The sequence below is a fragment of the Neovison vison genome, chromosome 6 (genome assembly GCF_020171115.1).
Source record: "Neovison vison isolate M4711 chromosome 6, ASM_NN_V1, whole genome shotgun sequence".
NCBI lineage: Eukaryota > Metazoa > Chordata > Mammalia > Carnivora > Mustelidae > Neogale > Neogale vison.
This window is the reverse complement of record NC_058096.1, coordinates 162812996-162835251: the sequence shown is the minus strand read 5'-3', so window position 1 is coordinate 162835251 and position 22256 is coordinate 162812996. Positions and strand designations below refer to the sequence as shown.

General features: G+C 39.3%; 1 protein-coding gene across 1 annotated transcript in view; it reads right to left on the bottom strand.

Annotated features, from left to right (window-relative positions):
- The window catches only part of ABHD5 (abhydrolase domain containing 5, lysophosphatidic acid acyltransferase), a 31873-nt gene that overhangs the window by 9476 nt on the left and 141 nt on the right, over nucleotides 1-22256 (bottom strand). The window contains exons 2-3 of the mRNA XM_044252831.1: nucleotides 9756-9841; nucleotides 6479-6851 (exon numbers count right to left, since the gene is read on the bottom strand). Coding sequence (XP_044108766.1) covers nucleotides 6479-6851; nucleotides 9756-9841 — 459 coding nt within the window. The remainder of the gene's footprint in view (nucleotides 1-6478; nucleotides 6852-9755; nucleotides 9842-22256) is intronic.

The window sequence follows — 22256 nt, the reverse complement described above, 5'->3', positions numbered from 1 at the left end:
CTCACCAACTCTTCTAGTGAAAAGATTATCTCCTCATCTGATATAATTTAATTTGTTTTAATGTATATCTAAACAATTATAGTAATCTAGATCTAACCCTCTAATATTCCATAGCAGGTAGCCTGATGGGATTGTTAGTTCATACCCAGGGGTAAGGAAGGGTCTAGCCAGACAGCACTCTTGAGTCATCCTATCAGACATCTTTGTCAAGAAACACGAGACTGATTCAAACTACAAAGGGGCACCTGGGTGGCTCAGTGACTTAAAGACTCTGCCTTCAGCTCAGGTTATGATTCCAGGGTCCTGGGATAGAGCCCCACATTGGGCTCTCTGCTCAGCAGGGAGCCTTCTTCCTCCTCTGTCTCTGCCTGCCTCTCTGCCTACTTGTGATAAATAAAATATTTTTTAAAAATCCAACTACAGGAAAAACAAAGAACTGGCAGAGCAGGAAAAAGAGAATAGCTCATCAGCTTCTAAACACTTCAAGAGGCATTCCTCTTCAGGTTAGTCATCAGAGCAAGTCTTTAATTTAAAGATGGTGAACGATGAGCATATTACAGCCTAAAGGGCAAAGCAGTGGCTAACATCTGCTCCAAAATGCTGGGATAACTGAGTCTGAATGCTAACAAGCGTATATTATATAAACCTGACTTTCATGAGCTTTAAAGTCAGGCACCAGGCAGAAATAATACAATAAGAACACTCAGGCTCAGATCCAAAATGCACAAGAGAATCTATAGGACACACTTACACAACAAGGAAAAGGAACGAGGAAAAGGAACAGGAAGAACTCTAGTCAGTGTACAGGCAAGGCATTCTCAAAATGAAGTTAGCCCCAGGTATTTCCCATTGGCTCTGAGCCTCTGGGGGGAGAATGCAGCAGGCCCAGAGAACAAACAAAAGATCAACTTCAGGTAAACTACAGCAGCCTTTCTTCTAGAGAGAGGAGGACAGGAAACACTCAGCCCACTCTATACAGTCAGGAAATAGAGCCAGGCAAGACTGCAAGGTCTGATGATCTCAAAGTCATTTTGTGCAGAAGTAAAGACCAGTTTGTAACCCTTCTATTGTATCTATTCTCTTTGCTAAACACTTTCTAAGTTAATAAAAGTTACTATAGTCCCCTTTTCCTTAGTTTATAACACGATGTTTATGGTGTCCTGAGCAGCAGGGGCCAGAAGGAAAGGAAAATTAACAGCAAAAAGTAGTGCACACATGAAAGAAAGGAGATAGCATATTGGGCTATTCATGTTGGTTTGGTCTACTCTCTCCCCAGGCCCACATTAAGGGACCAGACATTAAGGGGTCAGGCAGAATGGCAGCCCACGAAACCTCACACCATGAGTGGCCTTGCTGCTTGGACACAGCACACTAATTCATAAGTGAAACTACAGTGGCATCTCTATTACACATCACAGTAAGAGAACTGAGATGAACAAAGGTCATTTGAAGGGATGAAACATGGGAATCAGGCTGGGGCCCAACTTACAAACCAGTTCCTAACTTCTCTGCTCACCAGCCACATGGCCTTTCCTGAATGGCTCAGATGTCTACATAGCAATTTCTGTCCCCACTGCATAGAATGTTCTCCTGCTACTTCCCTTTGATACTCAACCTCAGCTTACATGGCACTTCTTTAAGGTACCACATTGGGCCAGGTTCTCATCAAGAGTTCTCACAGACCTGTCCACTCCCCTTCACAACCCTCAACAGCTTCCTACTCTTCGGGTGGTTAAGTTGTGTCTCTTCCCCAGCATACCTTAAGCCTTCTAAACACAAACAGTCACTCAATATTCTTTAAACACAACCGACCTACAGGAATATAATGTTAATGTTAGAGGATTTTAGTCATCACCAGTATTTCAATGGAGGAATTATCCAGTTGCTTTTACATAAAGCATCACAGTTGCTGAATGATCAGTTTCCAACCATATCAAGAATCAGGAAAATATGTGACCACTGCCACAAGTTACGCCATAAAACCACTTCTGTGGATAGAGGCATTCTGCTGCTCATAAAGATGAAGCACCCAGGCTGACCTAATGTACCAAAAATTAGGGGGAAAAATTTTACCCATTCTCTAGCAAAGAATGCTTCCTAAACAAGTATATTAATCTAGTAAACTAGGCACTTTCATTCTTCTCCTCAAACTGTCCTATAAAAATAAACAAGGAAAAGGGGCACTTGGGTGGCTCAGTTGGGTAAGCCTCTGACTCTTTGGCTCAGGTCATGATCTCAGGGTTGTGGGATCAACCCCAGTGTCAGGCTCTGCACTCAGTTGGGAGTGTACTTGACAGTCTCTCTCCCTATCCCTTGGCCCCTCCCCTCACTCCTGTGCACTCTCATACTTTCTCTCTCTCTCAAATAAATAAATCTTAAAAAAAAAAAAAACAAGGAATAAAAGAATGGGGCTGCCCATAAAATGAGGACAGAAATAGCTCTGGACTAAGTAAAAAAAAAGTTTTGTGGGGCACCTGGGTGGTTCAGTGGGTTAAAGCCCAGTCTGTCTTCAGCTCAGGTCATGATCTCGGGGTGCTGGGATCCAGCCCCCCATCAGGCTCTCTGCTCAGCAGGGAGCCTGTTCCTTTCCTCTCTCTCTGCCTGCCTCTCTGCCTACTTGTGATCTCTGTCAAATGAATAAATAAAATCTTTAAGAAAAAAAAAGTTGTGTTTTTTTTTCATGCATGCATAGAAACAGTAATTGTAGAATTAAAGAATTAAGGAGAAATTGTTTTACTTCAGAAAGGAAAAAAAAAGGAAAGAATATATTTGATATACCTGAGGAGGCAAAGAATGAAGTAGCGCTCTCAAAGTCCATTAGGAGAAAAAAAGAGACAAGAAAAAAGGCGCAGTGAGTGAAGGAAATTAAAAGAATCTCATTTGGGCTCCTGGGTGGCTCAGGGGGTTAAAGTCTCTGCCTTCGGCTCAGGTCATGATCCCGGGGTCCTGGGATCAAACCCCACATCGGCCTCTTGCTCAGCGGGGAGCCTGCTTCCTCCTCTCTCTCTCTCTCTGCCTGCCTCTCTGCCTACTTGTGATCTCTGTCAAATAAATAAATAAAATCTTTGAAAATAAAAAAAATAAAATAAGAAAAAATAAATGAATCTCATTTGATCTCTAGTAGACCATTTCCTCCCTCTTCTCATCCTTCTTCCTGCAAAATCTTTCAGAAAAGCAAAGATTCACTTTAATCTCATGACAGCACAATAAAAATGTGCCAGTGGGGAAAGCTATGCACATGTAGAGGCAGGAATTATTTGGGAAACGTCTGTACCTCCCTCTAAATTTTGTTGTAAACTTAACACTGCTCTTTAAAAAAAAAGTCTTTTTAGAAAAGCTGAATCACAGCAATTGCACTACTGGGTATTTACCCTAAAGATACAAACTTAGTGATCCAAAGGGGCATGTGCACCCAAATATTTATAGCAGCAATGTCCAAAATAGCCAAACTATGGAAAGAAACTAGATGTCCATCAACAGATGAATGGATAAAGAAGATGTGGTATATATACACAATGGAATACTATGCAGCCATCAAAAGAAATGAAATCTTGCCATTTGCGACAATGTGGATGGAACTAGAGCGTATCATCCTTAGCGAAATAAGTCAAGCGGAGAAAGACAACTATCATATGATCTCCCTGATATGAGGAAGTGGTGATGCAACATGGGAGCTTAAGGGGGTAGGAGAAGAATAAATGAAACAAGATGGGATTGGGAGGGAGACAAACCATAAGTGGCTCTTAATCTCACAAAACAAACTGAGGGTTGCTGGGGGGAGGGGGACTGAGAGAGGGGGGTGGGGTTATGGACATTGGGGAGGGTATGTGCTTTGGTGAGTGCTATGAAGTGTGTAAACCTGGCGATTCACAGACCTGTACCCCTGGGGATAAAAATATATTATATGTTTATAAAAAATTAAAAATTTTTAAAAAATAAATAAAATAAAATTTTTAAAAAAGTGAAATCACCAAAAAAAAGCACAAAAAAAAAAAAGAAAGAAAAGCTGGATCAAGTGAGTTAGGTAAGAGACATTTAGAGCACATAGCTCCATCCTCAGTTAATATTGTTAAAAGATAAACTAGGCATACTGAAAATTTTAAGAGTTTATTTGAGCAAAAATCAATTTGAATATAGCAGTGCCATACCTGAGTGGTTAGGTGTGCTCCACCAAGAAGGGCGGAATAAAGACTTACATAGAAAAGGTGTGGAAGCAAAGAAACTATCTGATTGGCTTAAAGCCCAATAGGCTATTTGTGATTGGTTGTTCCTAGGTTTTAATTTCATAACCTTGAAATACTTACAGGCTTAGATTTTGGTTTGCTTATGTACGCCACCAGAGCATTAGAGCCACCTCAGTCCGATGGCTTCCTTGTTTCATTCATTTAACACTAGGCACCTACTATGTGCCAACCACAGTCATCTGACTGAATTTCACTCAGGATTTGGGATATTGAAAATCCAGAGAATCTCACTATTTTGAAACAAACTTGTGTTTAATAATGTAAGTTATGGGGGTGCCTGGGTGGCTCAGAGGGTTAAGGCCTCTGCCTTCAGCTCGGGTCATGGTCCCAGGGTCCTGGGATCGAGCCCCACGTCTGGCTCTCTGCTCACTGGGGAGCCTGCTTCCTCCTCTCTCTCTCTCCCTGCCTGCCTCTCTGCCTACTTGTGATCTCTGTCTGTCAAATAAATAAATTAAATCTTAAGGAATGAAATTAAAAATAATAATAATAATATAAATTATGCAGTAAAGAACACAGGCTTCAATATCCAACACGATCTATATAGTTATTCAAAAAATTCAGCCAATTTAAACATGCTAATTATTTCAAGCATTCTCATATTTATCTATTTACTAATACTTAGTGATTCTTGGTCCTGATATAGTACTTTAGTTTTATTTCCTAGCATTAGGTACAAGCATTCAAAAACCATTTTCTAAAATGTAGTCATCCCAATGCAGGGATCATTGGCTTTGCTTTAGATACCTGTTCTGTCCACCATGTTGTTCAAACTATTTTACTATTCTCTTTCATAGATTATTTAAAAGTGTTCATTCTCTTCTGAATCACTGATTTCTTCAGAGCACTTCATAACTGCAAATGAAAACCTCATCAACTGACAAATAATAAATAGCCATGAAAGGTCAGGATTCTAAGACTTAGGGGTTTCATGGCCAGACTCTAACCCATATAGTCCTGTATCACACTGCCAAGGAATAAATACCACAAGATAGACATAATTAACTCCTGATAAGAAACAAAGAAAGCCCAACCAACCCCCACCCCAATGGCCCTGTTATTTTATACCAGAAAGGTATCCATTTCATCTTCTCTTACTTTCCATTGGGAATAGAACACAATAAAAGACAGTAAACTCTAAAAGCCAACTAGAAAAAGAAAATTTGGATTTCTTTTGAGAGAAGGGGTCTGCCAAGTGACAAGAATACACCATCTACCACACACAGAACTACAAACTCTCCAGAAAAACCAAGTGTTAATGCTGAAGTTGAGATAAAGAATCTACAGAGAAAAAGTCGGCTGTTCCAGGGGAAGAAAACCTCAGTTACACAGGGCTGCTGCTCTGCACTTCAACACACCTGGAGTTATGCAATGGGGCAGCTTCACAGGTACATATGTGCAGTCTGAAAATAACCATCATCTCATTTCTTATTCAGACTTCAATGTCAAAGTTGGTTGCAATTTTGGATTTAAAAATTAGTCCAATGGAAAAATATGTTGGAAACATAAAATTTTGATTTTTTGTTTCTTTCCAAAAGTTAAGCAAAAAAAAAAAAGGTTTCATTCTATTTTCTTAGCACTCAAATGACCTCCAATCAGAGTTGAAACAAATAATAGGATATAGTATGAGAAAATAAGGTAAAGATAGGAGATATTACAAGATTCTGAAGCAAAATTCTGAAGTCATTAATTCAATTACTTTGAAAAATAATTTCGTAGCCATAAAGGTAGGGCACAGCATAATAAAAGCCCTGTCAGATATAACTTGCAGATATATTTTCTGTACTTTATAGGTGAGAAAACTAAAGCTTCAAGGTTGAAGGATTTGCTCTAAGCCCAAAGATAGCACTGGCACACAGGGCTTCTAATTTCTCACCTTTGCATTTGTCTTAGAGCTTATTATAACCTGGAAAAGTTAGGCAAAGACTGCTCAATCCACAGGTCTAATGATAACAATAATGATAAACAATACCACCAAAACAGTTTTTCTTGTGGCTTAAATTGTAGACATTCTAAGTTTGGCAAATAAGTTTGTCCTTTCTCAAGCCTTCTACCAATGTGTAGCATGTGTAACAGGAAAACCCTGACATCATTATTTTGGCTACTAAACTGGCCATTGGTTGCGGCTATTTGACCTCCTTTAGGAGAATCTGTCTTGTAAGATTCAGACAACAACCACCAAGGACAACAACTAGAGACTAGCACTTGGGTGCCTCTCTTCTGTCAGTTTCACTTACCTTGATGGGTACTTCAGTGAGTAAGCAGCAGCCAAGAACCCACCCAAGTTGTGTCCAAGCAAAATCATTTTGTCCAGTCCTAGGGCACATCTCCACTCTTCAATGGATTCCACAAACTGATTCTCCACTTCTTCTGCATCGCTGTCAAACCTGGGCCTACTACTTCGTCCAAAGCCCAACAGGTCAAAAGCATAGACGGGTCTATCGGTGCAAAGATCTCCAAAATTCAGTGCCCAGAGTCCAAGTCCACCTCCAAAACCATGGAGGAGGACAAGTGGAGTCTTATTTGAAATATTATGAGATAACTTCAGTGTCCATATTTTATTTCCATTAGATATACGAACAGGTTCTTTTTTGTATGTGCAGGGGACACCTAATGAAAACATAAAAAAGAAATTCTGCTTAGCTTCACTACTTCTGAGAAGGGAATATTTTAAAGGAAATCAGAAATAAATAATCTAGAAATTATCTGGTATCCATTCATATGATTTTAGCTTTTATTAGCTCATTCCTAAAAAAAAGCTTACATCTTATTCAAGCAAGTAATTCTCAATTACCATATATTTCACCTAAGTGGGAAGTTCTATCTCAGATAACTCTCAAGTACCTGTGGCCAAGGTCTTTTGGCAAGTCATGTTAGCTCTTTTCACATCCATCAAATGAGGGTTTTACACTCTTAGAACTAGAGAGGAACTCAGTGCTCACGGGACACATTATTTGAAGGTCTCTAACTTTGGAGACAATAACAAAATAATACCTTGAATTTGTCTAACAGCTGAAGAGTAATCACTGAAGATTGAAGTCAGACTCACTTTTCCCTAAAAAGTAACCATGAATTTAAGGATGGACTAGCAGTATCTGCACTGAAAACCTAACTGAAATCCTGAGTCACTTCCAAGTTTAGTAGGAAAGAGGTGACAGGGTATGGAGGAAGTCCTGGCATGAGGTACCAGGTAGTGTGGGTTCAAGCCCAACAATCTCCCTGGAAAATAGAAATAATCGCAATTTTGTAGATAAAAACCTTTATTTGTTTTCAGTGCTGCAGGACTCAATACTTTAAGCCTCCCCCAACTTGACTAAAGATAAAACCAATTTGAAATTCCTTTACATTAAATTATCATCTGAATATAGACACTTCATATAAAGCACTTATTTGTGCATATTCATCTGCAGAAGACAAATACTGGAGAACTGGGAGTTTCTGTGCTTTAACCAAAGAAATAATCTCGAGTTTTGTACCACACAGTAGCAGTGAAGAGGAAACCCAGCATTCACTTAGAATATTAACAGAGCCCAAGCCTCCAAATGGGGGGAAATGCTATACCAGTTTAGAAGAGATGATCCAGCAGCATTAGAACCAGACCAAACCACGTCAGCATTTTGCACACAGATGTCTGCATATTTCCATAAAAACCATCTGTAACCTCTAATAGATAGCTCACTCACCCCACCGTATTACAAGTCACTTGCTTTCACATCTGATACTGAACCAGGGGCCAATTCTCATTCTTATTTGCATCCCTAGAATTTAGCAGTAGGGAATCCTTATGTTTGTAAAATGCATAAATTGAGCATCTAGCATCCTTTTATATCTTCTGACAAGATTTTTTTTTTATTTTAGTAAACCACAATGTCAACTTTTCCAGCTTTGTAGAGAACAAGATTACCCAAGTATACAGACTGAATAGAAATGTATTTTCATGCTAAAAATGCATGTAAGATGACTAACTATCTCTTCCTATGGATATATTCAGTTATAGTCACTTACTCCTGAATCATTCAAATGCACAAATAAAATCCATTTGTAGTTAGAGAGAATGAAAAGGAGGCATGGGCAAACATCTGCACCATACATCCACAATAATCATGTATGTGAACTGCTCCTCTGAATCCACGCCTAAAATATATCAGCAGAACAAAATTTCACAATTAGCACCATTGCTTAAAAGTATACTCCAAGAGGCGCCTGGATGGCTCAGTGGGTTAAGGCCTCTGCCTTCAGCTCAGGTCATGATCTTAGGGTCCTGGGATTGAGCCCCGCATTGGGCCCTCTGCTCAGCAGGGAGCCTGCTTCCCTCTCTCTCTGCCTGCCTCTCTGCCTACTTGTGATCTCTCTCTCTGCCAAATAAATAAATAAAATCTTAAAAAAAAAAAAAAGTATACCCAAAGATGCCAGGGTAGCCCTGACAGTACAAGTTTGGGTAAATTTCACTGCTCATAAGAAATTTTGTAAAAAGGTTTCCACACCATCAAAATGCACAATTAAAAAAAATCCTAGGAAGCTAAAACCAGAGGGAACCCTAAGGATCATCCTACCTCTTCATTTTACAGATAACAAATGGGAAACTAAGAAAGTGACTTACCCAAGGTGCTGACATCATCTGGTTGCATATCTGGGCCTGGACCAAGTTATCTTGTTCTACTCCAGTATGTACTCCATTCCACAAAGCTACCTATTCTGGAACACCTAGAGCCTATTATCAGATTGTAGTCAGGGGCCTTTGGGGAGTCCCTGAGATCCTTTCAGGTGGTTTATGAGGTCAAAACTATTTTCATAACAAAACTAAGATACCTTTTCACTCTCATTCTTTGATGGGTATGCAGTAGAGTTTTATAGAGATCACTAGATGTGATTACCAACAGCCTGAATGCAGAAGCAGGTATGAGAATCCAGCTGTCTTATATTAAGCCAGAAATCAAAGAGATTTGCGAACAATGCTACTTTTCTTACTGTATTTCTATTTGAAAAGTAGTTATTTTTAGAAAACATCTTATTTATTTTAACCTATAAGGGGTTCCTATTACTTTCAAATGAATAAATTAACATACTTCAAATAATTCAGTTTTAATTTCTAATTGGTAAAGAGTCATGGCTATAACTGATAAACATATCTTCTTAAGGCTCTTACTAATTTAAGAGTATAACAGGGACCCACAATCAGAAGTTTAAGAACCCCTGCCTTCCAACACTTCTGTACTTGGTGCAGACATGGAAAAGGGGAAAAAGCACTTTTTTTTAAAAAAAGATTTTATTTATTTATTTGACAGAGAGAAATCATAAGTAGATGGAGAGGCAGGCAGAGAGAGAGAGGGAAGCCAGGACCCTGAGATCATGACCTGAGCCGAAGGCAGTGGCTTAACCCACTGAGCCACCCAGGCGCCCCGGGGAAAAAGCACTTTTGCCAACAAACTCACACACCACAGAATCTTATCTCCAGTTTCTGGGCAATGTGATCTTAGCAAACAGCTCAGGCAACTTACAAAAAGAAAACCTTACATTTTAAAATTTTCTCTTCAGCTTCTTTAAGGTGTGATGTAGATGTAGGGCACCACGTGGGAAGCCAACCAGTTAGCCATCCTGACCTAGGGCATCAAAAAGAAAATACAAAGACATAAGTTAATGCTCTTCTCAACTTCCAACTGTTACATTTGAAGAAAAGCAAAATAGGAAACTTACTGTCTATGTGATGGTGAAGCTATCTACATCTGGCAGAATCCACCTAATACAAAGTATTGTGGTAAAGTACTGGGGAACAGATATTCAACTTCAGCCTGTGAACCTACAAGTAGATATCAAAATCCATATTTACGGATAATCAGACTCCAAGTAATCAAGCAGAAATTTAAAAAAAAATAGGCAGAACAAAAAATGGCATTCATCCCAACCCACTGTAAGAAAGCCTCTTACCAGGGTGGAAATGCAGAAAAGGTAAAGACCATGAGTGGGTTCACTCATGGTAGGCTCACAAGTAGGTATAAAATCTTAAAGTTGAGAGAATAGAAATCTTATTAAAAAGGAAATTGGTTATGGGTTTTTTTTTTAAGCTTCAAAGTTCATGGTTCAGAGTGGGAATGCACCCCTAATACAAATGCAGAAGTTTGAACTATGTATAACTTGCCTAGAGTGACTGGGTTAACTGTTAGTGAACATCTCTGGGATCCAACAAATAGTAGATGAAAAGAATGACCAAGGCCTATGGCAGAAGACAGATTAAAAAAGAGAACAAGGAATCAAGCTTGAGGCAATGAGCAAGGAAAGGTATGGGAACGGGATGCTGGAACAGACAGGTTTTGCTCATAGCCAGCCAAGGAGAGGATAAGCATATAACTCCTGGCCTGGTGGCAGCAGACCACAAGCTTATCCTAACAATCTGGGTTAATGTGGAGCTCCAGCACTTATCTGACAGCAAGGGCGTTAGCACCTGACCGAGAGTATTTAAAGTGAAAGCTTTCTGATGAAGAGAAAATCAGAGGAGGAAGAAAGACAAACTACTACAGGTTTCAGATGTGAGGTATGGCCTTGAACCAAGGCTTTGGCAACAGGGATGGAGATAAGAGAATAAGGCCAAGGAATATTTAAAAATAACCCAGGCTAAAAGATACAAACTTACAACTAGACAAGGAGTAAGTTCTGGAGATCCAGAGCACAGCATAATGATTATGGTTAATAACACTGTATACTTCAAAACTAAGAGACTAGATCTTAAATGTTCTCACCACAAAAAAGAAATGATAATTACATGAAGTGATAGAGGTGTTAGCTAAATCATAACCACACTGCAGCATATAAAAAGTATATATAAATGTATCAAATCAACATGGTTGTATGCCTTCAACTTATACAATGTTAAAGGGGACAGGATCTAATGGAGGAAACAGGTGACCCAGCAACTATAATTACATGATGGAATTAATTCATTCCACAAGTATTTATTGGGCACTTACTGTCATTCGGGACATCAGTTATCAAACAGAGGTAAGAGTGATTAGTTCTTCTTGAGAGCATCAGGGAGTTGCTTTTGAGCTAGATCTACATAAAATGAATGGGATTATTTCAAAAGGTAGAGTGGCAGTTCAGCCATCCCCAGTGAAGGAAAGGGCAGGAGCACATGCACATAAGGAAATGCATAATGTATGTTCTGAGATAACAAACGCATTGTTTCCAATGGCTGTTCTAAAAATTACCACAAACTTCGTAGCTTAAAACAACAGAAATTTATTCAGGGCCACACTCCCAACAGAGGCTCTGGGGAAAATCTATTCCTTGCCCTTTTATTGGTTCTGGTGACTGCTGTATTCTTTATCTGTGGCAGGGTCACTCTAGTTATCTGTGTCCATTACCACATTGTCTTCTGTATGACTTCTCCTCTCCTGCCTGTTTGCAATCTCCCTCTGCCTCTCACTTATAGAATCACTAGTGCTTGCATTTAGGGCCCACCCAGATAACCCAGGATCATCTCACAGTTTCTTATTTTTGTTTTTTAGATTTTATTTATTTAAGAGAGAGAGAACATGAGACGGAAGAGGTTAGAGGGAGAAGCAGACTTCCTGCTGAGCAGGGACCACCCCCCCACACACAATGTGGGGCTTGATCCCAGGACTCCAGGATCATGACCTGAGCTGAAGGCAGTTGCTTAACCAACTGAGCCATCCAGGTGCCCCCATCTCAGTTTCTAATTCAATTGGTTAAACTGGAAGTTTGCAAAATCTCTGCCATGTAAAGTAACACTCTGGGCACCTGGGTGGCTCAGTTGGTTGAGCTTTCAGGTCGGGTCATGATCTCAGGGTCCTGGATCAAGCCCCGTGCCAGGATCCCTGCTAGACAAGGAGGTTGCTTCTCCCTCTCCCACCCCCTTTGCTTATGTTTCCTCTCTTGCTAGGTCTCTCTCTGTCAAATAAATAGATAAAATCTTAAAAAAAAAAAACAAAACAAAAAAACAAACACAGGTTCTAAGGACTAGAAAATGGACTCAGCTTTGGAAACTATTATCTTTGGGGATGACTACCACAAATATGAATCATGGAGTGTGTTCCAAGACAAAATATTTAAACATCCAACAAATGGTAATTGACATTATACTGATGACAACAAAACAATTCACTAAAATTATATGGCATTAATTAGTAATTCCTAAAATAAGAGTTTTAACTAAGGTTCAGAAATACTTTGGAAATAGGGGCGCCTGGGTGGCTAAGTTGGTTAAGCTTCTGCCTTTGGCTCAGGTCATGATCTCAGGGTCCTGGAATTGAGCCCTGGCATCGATCGGGCTAGGGAGCCTGCATCCCCTTCCCCAACCTCTGCTTACTTGTGATCTGTCAAATAAATAAATAAAATCTTAAAAAAAAAAAAGTACTTCAGAAATAGAAATTGACATAGAATTGTCATTTTGCCTGACTCCTTACTTTGAAGGTAAGGTTACTTCTAGCTGACCTTCAATAGGAATCTCAGCCCTATTCCAACCTTTTACTTGACACTCTAAGTATCATTTTTGTCTCTGTTTTCTAGCCATACAATATTCCCTATTCTCTCACTTCCTGGTGCTGAATATCCTTGGAATATGCATCTCCCCTTCTCTTCATGATCCATTATACCTCTCACCAACCTCAGATTAGATTTCACTCCCCCTTCCTGATACACCCAAACTGGATTAGATCAGGATAGCAGGATATCACCCAATTCTCAAGATCGATTCTCTTCCTTTTCAAGTTGTATCACAACATTCTTATTTACTCACCAATCTCCTCACCCAACTGTATGATCCTTAACAGTAAGAACTCTGTGTTCACCAATGCATATTATTATAGATTGATGTTATAAATGAAGTTTTTGCTTCTTCTGAATGTACTGGCTACAATGAATTACAAGTGGATCACTTGAGTATTAAGAGAACCTTCTGGGATGATAGTGATATCATTGGATTATAGAATTCAGCAAATGAACACTTGAAATTTAAGCATTTCATCATAATACAATTTTATGCTAAAAAAGAAAAAAGTAAAACAGGTTGGATTTGATAACTGGTTGGATAGAAAAAAGGTGTAATAGAGGATTCCTAGGTTTCTGAGTCAGGTACCACTAATAACCATAGAAAATACATAAATAATAATAGGTATGAGTAGAGAACTGTGCTAAGTTTGGATGGATGGCTCTAACAACCAGCTTTTTCTAAGCTTTGTAGGCTCATCCTACATTTGCCTGCTTATAGAATTCCTCTGGGCATTAGGTAGAACAGCTGTTTGATAAGTGTTTTGCAGAATGATTAAGTCATTCACAATACAGGGTATTCTCAATCCAAGTCACTCACATTTTGTAGATCTGAAAAGGTTTAAAAATGTTAAGCACCAGATCCAAGGGTATCAAGGTAGTAAGGAAATGATATAAGTAGAGATTTAAATCCAATTCCAAGTGACATCAAAAACCTTTTTTCTCATATTCCTTAAAATATGTGAGGGGCTATCATGACCTACAGGATAAAGTCACAGGACAAAGTCACATTCTAATTTAGGCCTGCATGGAAAAAAAATACATAATAGCCTGCATTATAACCAGGCTCCATTCCAAGTGTTCTCTGTGTTAGTTTCAAACCTTCTACATGAACAAGATCAGAGGTTACTACCCCAGGCATCCCCCACAAATGTTTCATATAACTTATTATCAAGGTAAAAACATAATAGAAACAAACATCATTATTAGTCTATTTGTAAATATATAAAGCTATAAATTATCAAGGAAAAACAATTCAAGGTTTTAGCAATGAGTTTTTCAATCATTCAACAATTATCAATTGTTTAAAAAAAAAAACACTGTTAACAAGCAGTTAAAAGAATCTCATGATCTTTGGAGCTTAAAATTTAAAAAGTAAACATTATTAAGTTGAAGCTGTTTTGTCATTGACCAGGAATGGTCATCAAAGTCTATGTTAGGTCACAAAAATATGAGCTAGTACCAAGAGGAAGTTACTTACAACTCAGTCTCATCAGTTTTCTTAAATAGCCCTCAAATCATAGCACAGTTCTTTGCCAGAGAGAATCAGAGGTCAGTACCCAAAAAAACCCCAAAACAAAACAAAACAAAAAGTTAAATGAACTATAGTCTACTATTGCTCCAACTGCCATCAGGTTGGGGCAAAGAAAACACAAATGAAATCTTCATTTCAGTTTTTTAAAAAAAATTACATTCTCTGAATACCTACTAAGTACAGGTCCTCAAGTTTAAAACGTTATATAACAGCCTGCAATAGGAATTATGCCTACCCTCCTCACAAAACCAATTTTCAAAGGATAGGATATCTTGTCCATTCATTTTTGCCTCCTAGTGATAGGCTTAGAGCAAAGAGAAAATGCAAAATAATGTTTTTATGTTTGCAAGTCTAATGCATTACACTAAAAATCAGGGCTCTACAACCACAAGAGCCACTAACCCTCTTCAGGTTTTCTCAGCAACTTTTTCATCAAAGCAGATAATTGTTTTTAAGTGGAGTTTTTTTGAAGTATATTTAAGCTGAAAAAAATCCATAAACAAAGCATAGTAAAATATTTTATTTTCACTCAATGGAATTGTAGAGATTCCTCTCTTCTCCTAAGCCTTGATAATATTTCTGTCTAATCACCTTTGCCTAAACCAGATAAAATGTTTTAGAGAAACTGTCTTCTACTTCTTTCTTAGGATACTCTATCTAATTGAGTCCCACACACATAACTGGCTCAAGGAAACATTTTTAAACAGTGAAAGGAAAGCTGCAGTCTATCTTTTTTGTTCTTCACTTGATTACCCTTTGTTCTCAAATTCCCACAGTTGAGCTTGCAACATCTATTGCTTCAACCCTCCAAAACACCCATTCAGCCTCATCTCCTGTCTTCCAGGTAATTAAACTCGTCTTCAAAGAGACCCTCTGCCCCTTCCACAAAATCTCCTATGTCCTCCGGTGTTGTTCTAGGCTTAATGTGCGGAAGACTGAAACTAAGAACCCAAGACTGAAGCTTGTCAGATATCCAGCCATTCTTCTAAGGTCACAAAATCTAAAGTAAAAACTAAGTTCATGTGGCCCAGCTATAAAACAGTAAACAAGCTAACAAAACAGTAAACAAGATACAGGGCTTCCTCCTCACAGCTTTGGAACATAAACAGAAAAGCAAAACTCAATTTCCCTCTTTTATTTAAACAGATAATCAATAAACACCATCATCCACTACTGAAGCCCTAACTTGGGAAGCAACCCAAATGTCAATGGCAATATAAAGAAAAAGCCATTCACCATAGGGATTACATCTATTTAAGACAACAGGAAGACGCACCAAAAGGTTTTCTACGCAGACACATCAGCTGAGCACTTGACTCTCAGCAAGGCTGAGGATCTAAGCCCTAAAGCATCTATTAAAAAAAAAAAAAAAAGGTACAAGGAATCTTGCTTTATAACTCTGTAATAAATATAGAGAAAGAATCTTTTTAGTGAGCAGACTTCCAAGTTAAAAGAAAAAAAAAAACCTTGAAAGACTACACTAGAGGTGGCATTCTAAGGAAAGACAAAAAAAGATGTGCTTAACATTAACAGAATTTTTTTTTTAAAAGATTTTATTTATTTATTTGACAGGCAGAGATCACAAGCAGGCAGAGAGGGAGGAAGAAGCAGGCTCCCTGCTGAGCAGAGAGCCCGATGTGGGGCTCAATCCCAGAACCCTGGGATCATGACCCGAGCCGAAGGCAGCGGCTTTAACCACTGCGCCACCCAGGCGCCCCCATTAACAGAATTTATTAACTTAAGAATCTGATTTTAAACATCCTGAGCTCGAGCGATAAAACACTGAATTTTTTCTCTTAACTTTCTACCTAATCTTTTTTTTTTTTAATCTTTTTTTTTTTTTTAAGGGTTTTATTTATTTATCATAGAGAGAGAGGACAAGCAGGGGGAGCGGCAGGCAGCCCTCTGAACAAGGAATCCAACACGGGTCTTGATCCCCAGGATCATGACCTGAGCCACCCAGGAGACCTTACCTAATCTTTTTTTTTTTAAATAACATTGTACTCAGGTGCCTGGGTGGCTCAGTCCTTAAGCATCTGCCTTCAGCTCAGGTCATGATCCCAGGGTCCTAGGATCCAGTTCCACATTGGCTTCCCTGCTCAACAGGAAGCCTGCTTCTCCTTCTCACACTCCTCCTGCTTGTTATGTTCCCCTTCTCTCTCTCTGTAAAATAAATAAGTAAAGTCTTTAAAATAATAAATAAATAAAATAAAATAGCATTGTACTTATACCCTACTTCCATCAACATTTAAGTTTCCTTGTAATCCCTGTTTTGTTCTCTTAGACATAGCTGACTATCTATAGTATTACCAAACCTGAATTGCACAATCTATAAATATTGTGAAACAGGTTTCAAAGATTTCTGAAGAAAATATACAAAAGTCTGGCCAATTTCCACACACTGTTGGCCACTTAAATAACATTTCTAATTAGGTTATAAGTAAAGAGGATTTCATTATATTATAATTTTTTTTAAAAAATGGCCTCCATCTCTATACTGGTACTATCAAGACAGAAAAGTTATTACTGCTCTCTATCCTACTCTAAGTATAGTAGTCTCTCTCATTTAGAGAAAGTATGAGGTTTTGTTTCTTTTGTAAATATCCAAATTGAAGAGAGGTATGAATATCCATATTCTTCTGAAATAATTCCTCAACCAATGAATGATTAACATTCAAACAAGACATTACAACACTTTTGCAAATAAGGGCCTTTCCTGGGTAGTGGAAAATCCTATCATGCCCTTTCATTTTGAATAAATAATAGCTCACATGATTTGAATTATCACTAACCATTAGGTCAATCAAGCCCTCTAATATACTATAACACATTAATTCACATTCTTTAACTTTTTATCCCCTATATTTCTAACCTGTAACTATGCAAGACCCAGAGTTGGAGAATCAGTATTTTAGACACAGTTATGTGCTGGTGATATTTTCTCCCCAGTCATCTCCTACCTTCTCTCATACAGTAAACAAACCATCCTGGAGTCAGACACAGCACCAAACACACTTAAAAGAAAACTACAGGTGTACTTTTAGATTTACACTGCTTAACAAATCCAAGTGGCATTTCATGTTACTTCTAAAATAAGTTTATCTACTAGATAAAAACTAAAAATCCCAAGTCTCAAACTGAATAATAAATTCTAATAAAATCATCTTTCCACATAATTCTTTATGATTCACAATCAGGAATGAGGAATTATAGAACAAAGAGGTTAGACTAAAAATCTAACAATATAATATTTCTGAATGGCTATTACAAATAAGTCAAATCCTTAAGGACTCCATTCAGAGTCATCTGTAATTCTCAAATGTATTATCCAGTGTTGTTTTTATTAAGTGGACCATCCTGGGACTTTACATTTGTTTAAGTTCTTCCCCACAGGCCTGAAATCTCCATTTGCTGAGTCTGTGACTGGCATTTTGAAGAACAGGCAAAACAAAGAAGTATGAGTTGTTTCACCCAAGGTCAAGAAGTAGAATATTACTAACCTCCCAATATAACTTAAGCTTATGATCTTAGTTGTTGTCCTCGTCACATTCAAACTTCGAATTCTTATTGAGTGTATCAAAGAACATCTTTTGATGTTCTTTGAATATCTTAGGGTGAAAAATATCAGGTTATAAAGTTGAAAAATATATAATAACTAGGTTTTTTATCTTAATGTTTGTGTCAGCATAAATTTACCATATTGAACTGTTTAATTCAATAAACATTTATTGAAGTTTACTATTTATGAAACCCATTCAGGCTTTACCAGACATTTGAGTAAGACAAAAGCTTTGACCCCAATGGGCTGACAAAACAAGTAACCACACTACAAAACATGGTATAAGTGCCATAAAGAAAGCTTAGGAAAATACTTTAGGCCTTCAGAGAAGGGAGATCACAATCTGCTTTGGGTCAAAGAAAACCATGTGAATCAAGACAAGGGAAATAGGATGAGCAAAGAACATGTTTGGGAAACAATGAAAGATTGGCCTGAGCCCAGGGCACAGAGAGGAAATAAGACTCCAAAGGCAGAAAAGAGCCAAGCTGCCTACAAAGGCCTTTAAGTCAGGCTGAGCACCTATAATAAAGCCACTGTGTGTAGCTGCTACAAACAAGACTGTGCCACTTGGGGAGAGAAAAGTAACTGATGAAATAAGCTATGCTGAAAGCATAGAAACTTTGGGTTCCTATGTTATTTTTGTTATTTTAAATGGGTTATTAAAGTCTGCTATAGAGGTACCTGGGTGGCTCAGTTGGTTAAGCATTTACCTTTGGCTCAGGTCATAATCTCAAGGTCCTGGGATGGAGCCCCACACTGGGCTCCCTGCTCAGTGGGGAACCTCCTTCTCTGGCTCCAGCTCCCCCTACTTGTGCTCTAGCGCACTCTCTCTCTCTCAGATAAATAAAATCTTAAATAAATAAATAAATAAGGCCTGTTATAAACCAGAAAAGGGAATATGTAGGGTCAGAGGTGATTTCCAGGAGACACTGGAAATGGAAAGCTGATGTACTTAGAATCTACTGGACTTGGTAGATTTGGTATTCAGGGCCATGAAGATGGAGGTGGGCAGTGAAAAATCAGGCCACAGTTCTGAACCCGGATAACCAGAAGAACATAAGCACCCTAATGAAAATAGGTAAGGGCAAAAACTGGACTCTTTGTATTGTTTAGTTCAGGGGAAGAAAGGTGAAAATGACATCCAAGTCTGCATGTTTTACATTTGAGGAATAAAGTGCAAAGATCTGGCACACAATTAGAAACATCACCAGATTTCTGAAAAGGGCTCCATCATGAGAATAAGATTTTAGTTCTCTCCACAGAAAAGATGCTTCAAAGAGTAGAAGTGAAGAAGACAAAATATGAAAACACAGATGAAAGAAGTAGAATCTTGGAGAATTGTGACATTTAAAGAATGAAAAGAGAACCTAATAAAAGTGACTATTGATCTGAGGCTAAGGCATGAAGCAAAATGCCTTAAGAGCTATAATGTCTGGTAAGAATTTCAATAAGGAGAAGCTAACTTTACAGTGTCAAATACTGAGAAAGACCCAAGGAAGATAAGTACCCAGAAAAAAAAAAAAAGTATCATTGAGAACTGCAGTGATTCTTAAGAAGTTGGGAAGCAAGGATTTGGGAAGGAGAGATGGCAAAAGAGAGGAGTCATTGATTTTAGCGGCCTTTTAAAAATGGCAAAATCCAGGGGTGCCTGGGTGGCTCAGTGGGTTAAAGCCTCTGCCTTCAGCTCAGGTCCTGATTGGGACCAAGCCCCACGTCAGACTCTCTGCTCAGCAGGAAGCCTGTTTCCTCCTCTCTCTCTCTCTCTCTCTCTGCCTGCCTCTCTGCCTACTTGTGATCTCTGTCACATAAATAAACAAAATCTTAAAAAAAAATGGCAAAATCCACTATCTTACCTCCAAGGCAAAGGACTATAGTCAAATTCTAATGTAAATCCAGTAGGTGGCTGGTAAGCCCACTGGAGAAGGGGAGAAAAAAAAATCCTTTACTTGTAGAATTTTATGATATCAATATAAATATAATATAGTATTTATATCAAATACTACCACCACGGCTAGTTTCAAGCTGCTAAAGTTGGCAAAATTCTTGAAAGTTTAGCAATGGTTGCCAGTACAAGCCAACTCCAACACACCACTGGGAACCACCTATTTTACTGTCTGCTCTGCAGCTGAGCAATTCTGTCACAGCTTTCCTCTAAACTCAACAGATCATTCAACTTAATCCTTCTTTGGGACAACCTTGCAGCAATTCACAGAAGTCTTCCCTACTCTTGTCACATTTAGCTTTCTCAACTGTCTTGCAACGAAAAGGGTTAGATGTTGAAAGCCAAATGGCTTCCAGGCATGCCTGTCTTCACTGAGAAAATCACAAAGAAAAAAACAAGATTCATATGTGCCATAAAGCCTTCCTCCACGGTTTTATAATTGTTTCCTTTTTTAATGTCAATTCCCCATCTAAACCTGAAGTGTCTTAAAGATCAAGAACTTGATACAAGACCTATTTTCTCACAACCTCTAATGGCTCTTGGCATAGTTCCAGTTGATTAACCAAATAAAAAAAATAAGCTCTGTATCAATGCAAGGATTAAGTAACAAAGTGTTAAAAGAGTAAGCAAAAGAGACAAGAACCAAACATCCCTCATGAGTCCCAGTTCTACCAAGAAGGACCAGTGATATGGCAGAGGATATTAAACTAAATCTAGACACCTGGGGAGCTCCAATTCAGCTCTGCCACTCACTAGTGGGCTCCTGGTAGCCCTTTCAGTTGCCATTGCAAATGAAAAATGGACAGAAATACTCTGCACACAGTGTTGACCTTAGGTTTAATATAAACACATTTAGGCAACAGCTTGCAGGACAGGTACTTGCTCATCTTCTTGGTACAGTTCAGAAGGCTACACTAGTATGCACACTGGATATTGCTTAAGTACACTGCCAAGAGTACCAAGGATGCCCACCTCTGTCATGGGACTATGGCTGCTCAGCTGCTAAAGATATTTTATAGTCTGTCCTCAATGACCTGGGGACATCACCCCATCCACAAATTCCTTTCTCAGTCATGCCCTGGACTCCCAGGCCCCACAAAAATATGGTGACCAAAAAGTCCACCTAAAAGCAGTTTCAGAAAGATAAAAAAGTGTTATGACAAACTAGGTGGGAACAAGCTACCAGTTATGTTCCTACTTGTGTCCACATGAGGACATTCCCCATCTTACCTCAACAAGGAAGTTTATCAACAAACCAAAACAATGGGCCCATTCATAATGTAAACAAACTTCAAAGGAAGAACCTAGTTTCTAGTATTTCGCAACTATCACCTCACCCCTTCTCCCTATCTTTCCAAATACAACTGTCTTCATAGTACTCCATATTACCTTTATCATTTAGGTTATGTTTCATATGCAAGTTTCTCCAGACATCTTAAGTAGAATTATCAAAATATTAAACATATATACAGAAACATAAAAGTTTACTTTCCAAAGGAAATGACCAGCCTTGAGAAACATGGCAATAATATTCATAATTGAATTTTTCCACTAATTGTTACCTGTCTACTGACAAGGGCACGAAGTTTCTAGCTACAGGTGGAAGAGAATAATTTAAATTTAGTATGTCTGTGTATCAAAAAGTTTCACGTTGGACATCTGTCCTCCAAATTCCATAAAGTTTTCTACATATACATGTGTTCTACATATACATGTGCGCAAACACACCCACTTCTCCGGTAACACCACAACACTTAGAAACAAAGGAAGATCGCTGAAAGATTATTAATGCTGAACCTGCTGTCCACATAGTGTTAACATTCATTCTACTAAGTATCTATAAATTAAACGCTTTCTGAAACCCAAAGTTGTATACCCATGCCCTCAAACCTCTTTTCCTCTCGCTACACTTCTCCTCTCCCCGACACCCCCCAATCTCCTGCACTTTCCAGGACGATTTTGGGTTCTCCATCTCCTGCAGCCCCAGGGAAGCGCCACCCCTTCCCCCAGGCTCGAGAGGTTCTGCCCAGGCGGCGCATTCGTTCTCGTCCCGGGCTGGACGGAGAACAGGGCGCACCTGCAGCCAGAAGCCGCGCTCCGAAGTGCACGAATGACTGAGCCGTTTCCCCTGGCTCGAGGCAGGTGTAAGGACGGCCGGTCACCGCCTGCCAGCTGTCCTGGGGCACGCGGGTCCGAGGAGTCCCCGGATGACGAGCCGGGGGTGGGTGCCGGGCCACCCTTGCCGCCGAGCCGCGGAGACGCTTACACAACATCACCGCGGCCCCTCCGCGCGGAGGTCCTGCGGCGCGGCCGGGTAGGATTCACACCATTCCCGCGCCCGGCAGGGACAGAGCCAGGCCGGGGCGTCCTCGGGGCGCAGCGCGATCTCACGCCGGGCCGGACGACAGAGAGGGGCAGGCCGGGGTACGAGTCCTCGGCTACGCCGCCCGGCCCGACCTGGGCCCCTGTGGAAGGAGC